At 36.2% G+C, this 14011-nt stretch overlaps 1 protein-coding gene across 7 annotated transcripts in view; it reads right to left on the reverse strand.

Moving 5' to 3' along the window:
- tsga10 (testis specific, 10) overlaps positions 1-14011 on the reverse strand; it is a 125411-nt gene that overhangs the window by 30110 nt on the left and 81290 nt on the right. For all 7 annotated transcript variants that reach the window (XM_059963906.1, XM_059963904.1, XM_059963905.1 and 4 more), the window contains 2 exons: positions 9806-9861; positions 6112-6280 (listed from right to left, as the gene is read on the reverse strand). In XM_059963906.1, the coding sequence (XP_059819889.1) occupies positions 6112-6280; positions 9806-9861 (225 nt within the window). The remainder of the gene's footprint in view (positions 1-6111; positions 6281-9805; positions 9862-14011) is intronic.

The following is a 14011-nucleotide window of genomic DNA, read 5'->3' on the forward strand; positions in this document are numbered from 1 at the left end:
TAACCATATAACAACTACAGCACAGAAACAGGCCATCTCGGCCCTTCTAGTCCGTGCCGAACGCTTACTCTCACCTAGTCCCACTGACCCGTACTCATCCCATAACCCTCCATTCCTTTCCTGTCCATATACCTATCCAATTTTACTTTAAATGACAATACTGAACCTGCCTCTACCACTTCTACTGATTATCCATTAATTATCCATTAATATGGTAACATATCCTAAAGTGCTTGGTGGAATTATAGTCAAATAGACAAAGGAGGAACCATTAGGAGGGATGATCAAATGTTAGATAAATGGTGCTGCAGCCAAAGAGCGTTTTGTGCAAGGTGCACATTTAGAATTTTTAAAGTAGGAGAAGAATATAGCTGGGAGAGGCCGGTCTAAACATAGTTTGACAGGAAAATCCTATCAGCGCATAGCAGCTTTAAACAAGTGCAGACATTACAGGAGGGCAAACAAAGATCTCTGAAAATAGGAATGGGATTTGACTTTGGCCAAGGCAACCATTAGAAATTACAAGCTAAAGGTGAACTACAGTAGCCACAGCTCATAAACAGAAAACAAAAGGTTTGGAAAATTAGAGGAGATATGAAGGACTAAACTTAGTTGGGACATAGTATAAAGCAAGGTAGTCAATAAAACTAATAAACGATTTACAAATTACAAAATAAGTTTTATCTGAAACTAGTAAAGTTCAAAAAGCCCATTCATTTTAATAAATACTTGGACAATTTACATATTGAGTGACTATATTTCATTAGAGCCATGCTGTGCCAGAACATGGACTTGCGAATTAACTGACAAATAGAATATAGTAGCAACTAATTATTTTAGAACCATCTAATGTTGTATCTTAACACCTATATTAAAAAGATCCTGTGTGATCCCTGTTATCGGATAATTGTAATAAAATTGATATAGAGTTTTAAAATTTTGATGGCTGCACCATAGTTTTTTTTAAAACAATCCCTTAAGATCAAGGTTTATTTGCTTCCAGTTTGGTTCTCTGGGTTCTCAAGTAACACATGAGGCCAATAATCTTAAGAATGAAGGCTTAACTAACACATGAGGTACATTTGGTTCTCTGACCTGTACTCATTGGAGTTCAGAAGGACCTATTGAAACTTACTAGATACTGGAATGCCTGGATAGAGTTTCAAAGAATTTTCAATAGATAGATATATAGGTCTTCTACGTGATATCACATACTTTGCCCAAAATGTCTTATTTGAACCTAACTTCCTGACCCAGTTTCTTGATGAAAATAAGACTGCATGCAGTGACTATATTTAATTAGGAGTTTAAGGAGATTTGATATGTCACCAAAGACTCTAGCAAATTTCTACTATTGTAATTTATAGTATATTTTATGTATTGCACTATCTTGGTGCCATAAAACAACAAATTTCACAACCTACAACATGTTAATGTGATAATAAACCTGATTTTGATTCTTAACAGTGTTGTTCGTCTGATAGAGATTAAATGGTGTTCTGCGCCCAACTCATTGGTAGCAAGACAAGTGGAAAATCAAAATCAAATGCTTAGTTGTATCTATAAAAACTCAGAATTTCCTAACAAATTCAAGGACCTCCACCCTTACCTACAAATTCCTAAGTGCTTACTTTGTTGTGCCCAGGCAGAGAGAGTAGAACTGAGAATGCATGACCTGAAGTCATTGTATCTCAGCACCAGTAGTGGGAAACAGGAGCTAAACAGGTGCGTATGTTATATATTTGAAATATACAAAATACAATCTATGAAAGGAAAATTATTGATACTAATATCTCAGCTGAACACTGTTAGTAATCTGACTCTACATTGAGGCAATCAAATCAGCACTGTTAAGCGGGTTTCTTTCCAGTATGTAAAATAAGAATTACACTTCTGGACCTAAATAAATAAACTACATTGGAGTTTAAATGCACCTATTTTAAACATTCAGCAATACACCAGCAGAAAACAATGTTGTGAGAACCATAAGGGAAATAAAGTCAAATTGTGCAGATAATTGTTTTACTTCTCCACTGTTACACTGATTTATTTTTGACATTATACACATAAATACCCTCGGACCTTATGTCCAATTAAATTATCCATCTGATAGTTTAATTTCTCCTGAAGGCCTGGATTGAGCATGTTGAAGAAAAATCCCTTGGGAATAGTTTCAATAGCATTAACATGATAAAATTCAAAGAATATACATGTAGGTTGCTGGTCTTTGTTACCTTATTTTAATGTGACTTTGTTATTATGGTTTTAAATTACTCAGCTCACAAAGTGGATCCTAATATCATTTAACCTTTCCTTGCAGTTTGAATTCAAGTTTGCCAAAGGAAACAAATTAGTCACTCAGGAAAAATTCCTTTGGCTTATCATGCTAGAGTTCTAATTACTTGTTTAACTTCTGACAAGTATTGACTAAGACAGAAGCATGTGAACGTGGCCAGCTAGTAGTGGCCATCTTACTTTCTTGTGTTGCTACAAAAAAGTCAACATTGAAACTCTCCAGAACCTTACAAAGGTAGAACTTCATAGAAAGCAGCTCCTAGACAACTTGCTCACACTGTACACAACATGTAACCTACCATGAAATCTATCAGAACTGGTATCTTCTGCAGAGACTCAAAGCCTTTCTTCCTCAAAGAAACAGGACAAATCTGATGACAATGACTCCGAGATCCACATGCTCAACAACCACTAAAATATTTCTGCCCTCAGAAGGCAGAGATTCAGCAGAAAACTCATAACTTAAAGAATAAATGGATGGAAAGAGTGTAAGAGATGCAAGTAATCACTGGCAGATCTAATTTTTTTTTTATTCTTCACCTATAGCTCAAACACAACATTCAAGTCCAAAATAAAGGTGAACGTGTTGAGATCGCAGAAGTAGGTAACTTGCTGGTAGGAACAATTTGAAGATCCCTTCAAGGGTGTTCATTGTGACCCTGCTCTTGATATGAGCACTCTTGATTCTAATACAGCAGCCTTTTTAATTGAGACTTGTGGTTACAAAATGGCCACATGCCAAAAAAAAATGAAGTCTCTCAGATTGAATGGTCTCCTTGCTGAAGTTCTAAAATTTGGTAATAAAGAGCTTCATTCATGAACTCACAACTTCTGTCTATATCAGGTAAGTGGAGCAAGTGCCGGGGGTCAAAGAGAGATGCTGGATTGTTACATTTTCAATAAGGGTGACAAGTCCAACGACAGTAACTATAGAGGCGTCACCCTGTCACGGGGGAAGTCATTGCTAAGGTCCTCCACATCCACTTCCTTCCTGTAGCTGTAGAGCTGCTTCTGAAATTTCAGTATGAATTCCATCTATCCTTCACTAGTGGACGTGATATCTTTACCCCGTGACAATTTCAAATGAACTAGTAGGAAGCAGTACCAACCACTAAATGTGGCCATTCTCGACTTAAATACATTCTTTGACGTCATCAGTGGGCAGGAATTTGGAGAACCTCCTTAAGTTTGTGTATGTGCAGAAATCCATATAATGCTGGTTTCTGGACAGCATAAAAGCCATGAGTCCTCAATAGACCATCTTAGTGAGATCAATGTCAAGCAAGGTTTCATCATTGCTCTGATACTTTTTTCAACCTTCCACACTGCACAGCAGCATTTCATTTCCAAGTGGAGCTAACTGACAGAACTATCAGGAAATTATTCAGCTTATGAAGCCTACAGTCTAGAACTAATAGCAAAAATCATATGGAGGCCCACTTCAAGTTGTTGTACACGAAGCATATGAGAGAATGAGACTTGTGCTCAAGATCCACAAGACAAAGGTCCTCTACCAAACTGCCCAAGCTGTGCAATGCTATCATCCGACAAGACCACAAAAGCACGGGTAAGTTCTCAGATATCTGGAGACATCTCCTCTCAGCAAAGGCAAGTATGGATGATGACACTCACCACCATCAGAATACCGCCAAAAGATTTTGGCCAACTGAGAAGAGGAAGTACAGTCAGCCCTCCTTATCCACGAGGGATTGGTTCCAGGACCCCTCGCGGATACCAAAAACGCGGATGCTCTAGTCCCTTATTTAACCTGTGTCAGTGCGGTGGACTTCGGGACTCAGAGGAACCCTGGATCTTATTTAACCTGTCTCAGAGTGGTAGTCTTTAGGACCCGGCAGAGTTCTGAATCCGCAGTGTTTCTGTTCACGAAAATAATCACGATCACGATTGAAAATAAAGTGGAAATAATAAAGTGATTGGAAAGAGGTGAAACGCCATCAGTCATTGGAAAAGTGTTAGGCTACAGTCGGTCAATGATCGGAACAATTTTAAAGGATAAAGTGAGAAAGGCCCTGCCCCAATGAAAGCTACAATTATTACTAAGCAACACAGTGGTTTAATTATTGAAATATATACATTTCTTAAGTGTTTTATATGCATAGAAAGGTAAAGTATATACTATATACTAAGATAAACGTTTGACTAACTGACACTAAATAATATTGGATGTAGCTGTTCCGACTTACTTAGTAAGAGAACTTACGATTTTTTTTAATCCCGATCCACGATAACCTACGCACATCCTCCCGTATACTTTAAGTCATCTCTACATTACTTATAATACCTAATACAATGTAAATGCTATGTAAATAGTTGTTATACTGCATTATTTAGGGAATAATGACAAGAAAAAAAGTCTACATGCTCGAAGAACGAGTGCTGGAAGAGCACTTCTGGGTTTTCTCGATTCGTGGTTGGTTGAATTCGCGCATGCGGAACTTGCGGATAAGGAGGGCCGAATGCATGCAGATCAAACCTTATGACCTGTTGGCCGACATTGATTCCTCTCCTCCTACATGCCTCTGAGACTTGAATCATCCATAGAGTCAGAATCAGTTTGAATATCACTGACACGTCATGACATTTGTTGTTTTGTGGGAGCAGTACAGTGCAATACATTAAAAACTATAAATTCCAATATATACAGTATTGTGCAATGCCAATGGCGTGCTAGATTTTTTAATCTGGTTTCAGATGGTATAGGCTCCTCAGAGCCCTGATCTCAACATCACTGAGGCTGTCTGGGATTATCTGAAAAGACAGAAGCAAGCGAGACTGCTGAAGTCTGCAGAAGAACTGTGGCAAGTTCTCCAAGATGCTTCGAACAACCTACCAGTTGATTTTCTTATAAAACAGCATGACAGTATACCTGAGAATTGATGCAGTTTTAAAGGTAAAGAATGGTCACACCAAATACTGATTTGATTTAGTTTTATACTGTTTGCTGCTCTTTATAGTAAATGTTTCGATATTTACACTTTTCATTTCATTATTTATGAAAGCATCTTCTCTTTAAAGAATTTATTTTACATGTGCCTAAGACTTTTGCACAGTATAACTTAAACTAAAGAAGTACTCCAAAAAGAGAGAGAAAAATAGTGAGATAGTGTACATGGATTCATTGTTCGTTCAATAATCTGATGGCAAAGGGGAAGAAGCTGTTTCTAAAAAGTTGTGTGTGTGTCTTCAGGCTCCTATACCTCCTCCTTGATGGTACCAATGAGAAGAGGACATGTCTTGGGTAATGGGGTCCTTAATGATGACGTTACCTTTTTTGAGGTATCACATTTTGAAGATATCCTCAAAGCTGGGAAGACTGGTGCCCATGATGGAGCTGGCTGAGCTGGCAACTTTCTGCAGCTTTTTCTGATTCTGTGCAGTGGCCCATCCATACCAGATGGAGATACAACCAGTTAGAATGCTCTCCCTGGTACTCATGTAGAAAGAGCAGTCACCTCAGTGCATTAAACAGATCCAACCAATGTTTTCTCTACAAAATCCTCTTCAAAGAACAGAATGTGGACAATTCCCAGAAACTCTCGCTTAAAAATAAGTCACATTCCACAATTATAAAAGGAATTGCCCTGATTTTGGGCACCTGTATCTGATTTTCCATGGGCTTTTTTCTGAATTTCCTGGTTTGAAATTTGCAGATAAGAAAGTATAAATGCAATGCAGTTCAAACTTTAATCAAATGTTACATCAATAACATGGACTTTCAAGAACTATTTGAATATATTAGCACAATCAACAGATGAACTACTGTTGCAACAGCAAAAACACATTTCCTATTCTTACCTGATTATCACATTTTAGTTTTGACAGCTGTTCATGCAGCTGGTTATTTTCATGAACAGCACTTTCTCTTAATTGGCCCATTTGTGTTAGTTCAGAGTTGATGGAATCATATTGCTGCTGTAGATTGGATATCTCATTCTCTTTATTATTGACAGTTTCATTTAATTGACTATGGAAACAGAACACATACAAGTTAACTCAATGGCTAAAACTGTGGTTCAAATTCATATCAAGCAACAAGACTATTAAGAACAGAGTATTATTTGCATGGTTGGGTGTTCTTGAAATATCTTGGTCCACAATATGTTGGAGACATGTAATTATATCTATAGTATAAGCAAGGCTTGAAAAATGTGATTGCCTGGTTAAAGCATCAGAAATTATGACTTTTCACTCATGCCGATCATGACTTCAGTACAAGACTCACTGTATATCTGTAATATTTTATCCTTAAGCTCTTGATTAGAGAACACCAATTTGGAACAGGTAGTTAAGCAAGTATATGAAAGTCTTTATTTGCAACCAATTAAAACAATTTATTGTGTGTGCTAAAGATAAGACATCAATTACCTACTCCAATCTTCAAAAGTCAAATGTTTATTTCCTTTGCACAGGACTATTAGAGATCATTATGTTTGAAAGAAATATCATCTGAATAAGCCAATATATATGTGAGGCAAGGAAAATCTTAGTAGGTTAGAAGAATGTGCAGTAGTAGGTAAAAAGCAGTTCCTGTGTTCCATATCTTAGCTTCTCACAAAGCTAGGAGAAAGCTTAAAAGAGTAATTTCAACCATCGTATCATTTACACACATTAACTAACATCTCAAAGACAGGTGCTGTACAGTATTTGGATTGTGCTTCCAGTTATATTGCCATGTGTAAAACGAAACATTAGGGAGCTAATGGGATTGGTTGTACAGAATTTATCTTGAGTTACACAAATTGATCCTCTCACATAAAGTGAGGACAAGAGAAAGCAAACCAGATGAGCCTTTTGTGTCATATAAATGATTCCTTGTAAGTTCTTTAATATTTATTATTATGCCTTCAGTTAATTGTGCTCATTCCATTTGGTAGGCATAATAATATCCTAATAACAACCAGCCTGGAAATAAACAAAACGTCAGTTTAATCCAATCTTCGAGAAAAGGATAGAAGGCTTGTCAACATACTATTTACTATCAGATGTCATTATTTTCATAGACATCTTGGAATTCAGCTACCACCAGAACACTCAATTCCAGACTTCATTTTAGCCTTGGCCCAATTATAAAGTTAAATTATAGATTGAGTTCCAGAAATGGTGGGAGAATGACTGCCCAGTCAGCATTGCAGAATCTAATGGAAAGTGGCATAATTGGGAATAGAGAGGATAGGAAGAGAGAGATCTCCAGCAGCTTGAACCAAACTTGACATAAAAGACAATAGATGAAGATGCCGGACATCAATCAACTCAAGGAAATTCTGAGATGCACCCATAACTGTCCCTCTTCCATCAAGATACCCAAATTCCATTCAGCTCTGAATCCTCACCACCATGCCCCCCCCCCCAAATGATTTATAATGGTTACAAAATGGGACAATGTTAAAATTATTCTGCATATCCTCCAGTAATGTACTCCTCCTCTCCCCTGTAATTTTCTTGTATTCTCCAACTCCCTTCTGATTCTAGCCTCTTGTGCAGTATCCTAAGCAAGGCTGTAGGAAGGCTTGGAACCAAGTAATCCTTGTGGAACCTAAACTTAAAATCACTATAAGGCTGTGTGTGAAAATAAATATTACCTAACAACTGCCAATGTGTCTAAAGTTCTTCCAGTAGTCTCCAGATGACTACAGAAGCCTAACAGGATGATAAATGGCCAGCCTGAATTTGTCCTTCATCATCATTCACTTTGGGTATTGTCACCTAAATCATATTAGTTTTCTTTCATCTTTTAAGACCATTTTAAACCTCTTTATTCTGATTGAAATTTTCATTACCCCAAATTCTTGGCCACACAGTCAGCTTGTCTCAGATGCTTCTTACCCACAATCCCACCTAGTATTAGCAGCACATTTGGAACTACATAATTAGACTATTGACCAATGAATAACTAGTAATAAAGTCAAAGGAACATAGCGAACAATAAAGTTGCAGATACTAAATGACATACTGACATAAAAACACACCATATAGTTGAAGTCAGAAGTTTACATACACTTAGGTTGAAGTCATTAAAACTCATTGTTTAACCACTCCACAGATTTCATATTAGCAAACTATAGTTTTGGCAAGACGTTGAAGACATCTACTTTGTGCATGACACAAGTAATTTTTCCAACAATTCTTTACAGACAGATTATTTCACTTTTAATTGACTATATCACAATTCCAGTGGGTCAGAAATTTACAAACAAAATCAAAAGAAATTAGCCAAGAAATAAAGAAAAAAAATTGTGGACCTGCACAAGTCTGGTTCATCCTTGGGAGCAATTTCCAAACGCCTGGAGGTACCACGTTCATATGTACGAACAATAGTACGCAAATATAAACTCCATGGGACCACGCAGCCTTCACACTGCTCTGGAAGGAGAGGCACTCTGTCTCCTAGAGATGAACATACTTCGGCACGAAAAGTGCACGTCAATCCCAGAACAACAGCAAAGGACCTTGTGAAGATGCTGGAGGAAACAGGTAGACATGTATCTATATCCACAGTAAAACGAGTCCTATATCGACATAACCTGAAAGGCTGCTCAGCAAGGAAGAAGCCACTGCTCCAAAACTGCCATAAAAAAGCCAGGTTACAGTTTGCAAGTGCACATGGGACAAAGATCTTACTTTTTGGAGAAATGGCCTCTGGTCTGATAAAACAAAAATTGAACTGTTTGGCCATAATGACCATTATTATGCTTGGAGGAAAAAGGATGAGGCTTGCATGCCAAAGAACACCATCCCAACCATGAGGCATGGGGGTGGCAGCATCATGTTGCGGGGGTGCTTTGCTGCAGGAGGAACTGGTGCACTTCACAAAATAGATGGCATCATGAGGAAGGGAAATTATGTGGGTATATTGAAGCAACATCTCAAGACATCAGCCAGGAAGTTAAAGCTCGGTCACAAATGGGTCTTCTAAATGGACAATGACCCCAAGCATATCTCCAAAGTTGTGGCAAAATTGCTGAAGGACAATAAAGTCAAGGTATTGGAGTACCCATCTCAAAGTCCTGACCTCAATCTGATAGAAAATTTGTGGACAGAACTGAAAAAGCATGTGCGAACAAGGAGGCCTACAAACCTGACTCAGTTACACCAGTTCTGTCTGATGGAATGGAACAAAATTCCAGCAACTTATTGTGAGAAGCTTCTGGAAGGCTACCCAAAACGTTTGACCCAAGTTAAACAATTTAAAGGCAATGCTACCAAATACTACAAAGTGTATGTAACCTTTTAACCCACTGGGAATGTGATGAAAGAAATAAAAGCTGAAATAAATCATTCTCTCTACTATTATTCTGACATTTCACTTTCTTTAAAAAAAAGTAGTGATTCTAACTGACCTAAGACAGGGAGTGTTTTCTAGGATTAAATGTCAGGAATTGTGAAAAACTGAGTTTAAATATATTGGGCTAAAGGTGTACGTAAACTTCGGACTTCAACTGTATATATTTTCAAAAGCAGCATTTTGTGAAAACATCTACTGAGTACTTACTCAACAACTGATTCCAGTTCACTTATGTTCAGTTGGTAGTCTGATATGTTCTTTTTCTTTGGAAACAAGTAATAGTCAATTAAATACATATTGGTTTAATATATGGGCATTAAATGGCATGAAATTTTGCAAATGTTGTTCTACACATCTACTCTGATTCAATTAAACGAATAGTGTAAATGCTGGTATAAACAGACGACTCTGCCTGCTGTCTAATGGATTGACACACAGATCTGTGTGGCTGCAATTAATTCTTTCTTTTCCCCAGTTTAAACTTTGAATTTTTAACTTTTATTTATCGGATCTTAGAGGGCAACAGTTGTTACTATGTCACAATCTTTAAGAAGTGGGAAGCAGCTTCCTGAGTCCAGCAATGGAAAGGGGAAAAAGGTCGGAGGAAACAGCAGCTTGGGCAGAATGTCTAGGAAATTCGATTAGAAGATAGACAACAACACGGTAAAACTTGATGCTACCTCTTCTGAGATGAAGTCGTTACGAGAGAGTTTTCAATTTGTACAGGAAAATCATTATTAGTTCAGAATTAAGGGGCGAAGCAGCAAATCGTGGAAATTTCAGCTCGTTTGGAAAAGTCCCAACATAAGATTATCGATTTGGAAGCAAGATCTCGTCAGAATAATATTCAAATTATTGGATTGAAGGAAGGATCTGAGACTGGAGATTTATGAGACTATTTCACGATCTTGTTGCAATCTCTGTTTCCAGATATTTTACCTCAACCTCCTGACATCGAAACAGCACATAGAATTTTCACTTCGAAATCTCGGAACTCGAATAAACCAAGGTCAGTTTTGGTTTCCTTTCTTCATTTTAAAGTTAAAGACCAAATCATAAAATATGCAAGGAAACAAAGAGTTTTTAAATTTAAAGGTTCCAAGGTTCGTTTTTATGAAGATTATCCACGGGAAGTTATGGACCTGCAGTCTAAATTTGTTCCAACCATGAAGATAGTCTATGATATGGGATTATTCCCATCACTTCAATATCCAGCCCGATTAAATTTATTTCCCAAAGATTCGACTCCACGTGTTTTTCTGGACCCCAAAGAGGCAGTGGACTATGTTAACTCTATTCTGGTCATAGCTGAGGTTTGAATGGTTTTAGGTCTGCTGAATAATTGTTCTTTTGGAAAGAAGGTAAGCTCAATATTTCTGATTTGCTTAAGATGTCCTTTGATCAATCAACCATTTAAAGATGATGTGAACTTTCCGATGTGAATGATGAATGACTTTCCTGAAATCTGCTTGATCTACTGTGCGAATTAAGACAATGGACAGATTGTTTGATTATTTGTTTTTATCCTTCTTTCTTTCATTAATTAAGTGATAGTTTCCATAGTTCATAAGGTCTTTTTCTTTTATATATATATTAGTTGGGAGTGCTTAGTCGATAAATAATTAGTTTTTTTAAAAAGTTTTTCATTGTGTGTGTCAGTTAAATATAAAATGGTGCTGATTTTTCTTCATTAGAGATTACATAGGTATTTTTCTCCTCTGTTTAATTTTATTGTTTTGGCGTCCTTGGAGATTGTTTTTGCATTCCCCAGCTGCTTTTAAGGATTAAGTATAAATATTTCTTTCTCTGAACTTTTATGTTGGATATGGGGAGCTAGATGTTGTAGAGAAAAACTGAACGGTGCTGGCCTTTCAGCCCATGTTGTTTACCTTTCAATCTTCTTTATGATTAATCAAATGCTTTTGTCCTGTAGAGAATTCTGTCTTTTACTATGAGCCTATTTAGGAGTTTCTTGAATGCCTTTGTTGTGACTGCCTCTATGACTACCCATGGCAGATCTTACCATGTACCCACTGGTCTATGAAAAAAAACATCTCTGAGATCCCTATCTTTCTTCTGATCACCGTAAAATTGTGCCCTCTTGTATTAACCATTTCAGTTGAGAATCTGTTCCATGTTTTAATGATTACTTAGCCTTACCATGTCTACTGTTTAGGCGCAATAATACTCTGTAAAGTAATGGAAGGCATTAAAGCAAATTGATATTTAAATTTCATATATATCAGTTAGAAGTAAGGCCTGTTAACATGACTTGACATGGTGGTGTGTTGCTTTGTAGGGTTTGGCTTTTTATATTTAGCAAAATATTTTTTTTCCTTTGCAGGGATTTTCAACTTTAGGGCCATATGTTGTCTTTTTTTTTGTAACTGGGGGGAGGAATTAAGGAAAGCTTTCTAAAACCACATTCTGGAACTCCGTAATGGGAAAAAATACAAACAAGAAAACTAAAATTAATCTTACAATTAATCCTATAAATCAAAATTAATCCCAATCCTCCCACCACCCCAAAAAGCCCGAAATTCGGCAAATAAAAGCTGAAATGCCTCCCCATAGAATAAAAAAAAGACTCTGCAAGTTGCCCATTTTATAATAGTGGTTTTAGAAAGCTTTCCTTAATTCCTCCCCCCAGTTACAATATATATATATTTTGTATATTGTAAGATTAATTTTAGTTTTCTTTTTTGTACTTTTTCCCATTATAGAGTTCCAGAATATGCATACTTTGTATATGGTTATACTTATTAGCGCCAGTTTTGATTAGCCTACGCTGGTATGCATGTATCTATCTGTTAAATAAAATAATTTTTTTTACGGCAATTAAACAGATAAATGTTATAAGTTGGAATCATCCTATTAAGCGAAAGAAGACTTTTTAATTTATTAATCGATTCCAACCCGATATAAATTTTGTTCAAGAAATGCATATCAAAACGGGTGATCAAAATAAATTTTTTAAAACGTGGAAGGGCCTTCAATTTCACACTACCAGTCAAAACAAAACAAAGGGAGTATCTATTTTTATTAAATCTAATATTGTGGCGGCCCACTTTCTGCACAGGCGAACCGGCTCACAAATAGCCAGCGCATGGGGGGAGACTTTGGTAATGCACCTCTGACGTCATTTCCGCCTGGAGAGGGCAGGCGCTAGGGATTAAATGCCAGCGCCGCGAAATTTGAATAAACTAGTCTCGAAACAACTTACTGACTGTGAGTTATTATTTCAGCGCTGTGTGTAGCACATCGCTACAATATTTTATTTATCCAAGAAGACATTGTGTCAGATATTAATGGTAGATTTTTATTTGTTAAAGGAACAATTTGTAATAGAAAAATTGTTCTGGTTAACCTATATGGACCTAATGTAGATGATCTTTTTTTAAAAAAGTATTTGCTTTATTGCTGGATTTAAAGGAATATATGTTGTTAATGGATGGTGATTTCAACTGTTGTTTAAATCCTTTGATTGACAAGAGTTCAACCAATCAGCGGCTTCTGAGTTGTTCTGCATCACTTATTAACTCTTTCATTGATTTTGGCCTGGTTGAGATTTGGAGACATTTACATCCTAATGATAGAGATTATTCTTTTTTTCACATGTTCACAAAAAATATTTGAGAAACGATTACTTTATAGTTGATTCACAATTTTTGTCCAAAGTCCAGAAATGTGAATATGATGCTATAGCTCTCTCGGATCATGCGACTTTAAGTTTAGCTTTTGAATTGAATGATGTCGCTATTGCAAATTTGCCTTGGCATTTTCCAGAAAATTTATTACAAAGTTCTGACTTTATCATATTTATTGAGACTCAGATAAAAGATTTTTTTCTTTTTAATAATATGGGAGATGTGTCGAAATGGATTATATGGGATACATTTAAAGTATATTTGCATGGTCAGATAATCTCCTATTCAGCTAAGCTTAAGAAACAGACAAAAACAGAGTTAGATAAGATTTCCAAACAAATTAAAGACTTGGATAATATTTATGCAATATCCCCTAATATTGATTTATTCAATGAGTTGAACTCCAATCACAATATAATTTATTATTAACTTATCCTATTGAAAGAAATTTGCTTAAATTGAAAAGTCAATTTTATGTGTTTGGTAATATAAATAATAAGCTATTAGCATCTCAATTAAAAGCAGCTAGAGCTAAAAGACAGATTTTAAAAATCCGTAAGGGAGATGGTAGTTTAGCATGTCATTATGAAGATATTAATAAAATTTTTCAAGATTTTTATATTGAACTTTATAAATGTTTCCATTTCATTTTTCTAAAATGAATGCCTTTTCACAAAAGATCAATTTTCCTCGATTTTCTGTTGAAGATCAACAAACTCTTTATGCTCCTATTACTGAAAGTGAAATTCAGAAAGCTATTTTTTCA

Source organism: Hypanus sabinus, chromosome 3 (assembly GCF_030144855.1).
Source record: "Hypanus sabinus isolate sHypSab1 chromosome 3, sHypSab1.hap1, whole genome shotgun sequence".
Lineage (NCBI taxonomy): Eukaryota > Metazoa > Chordata > Chondrichthyes > Myliobatiformes > Dasyatidae > Hypanus > Hypanus sabinus.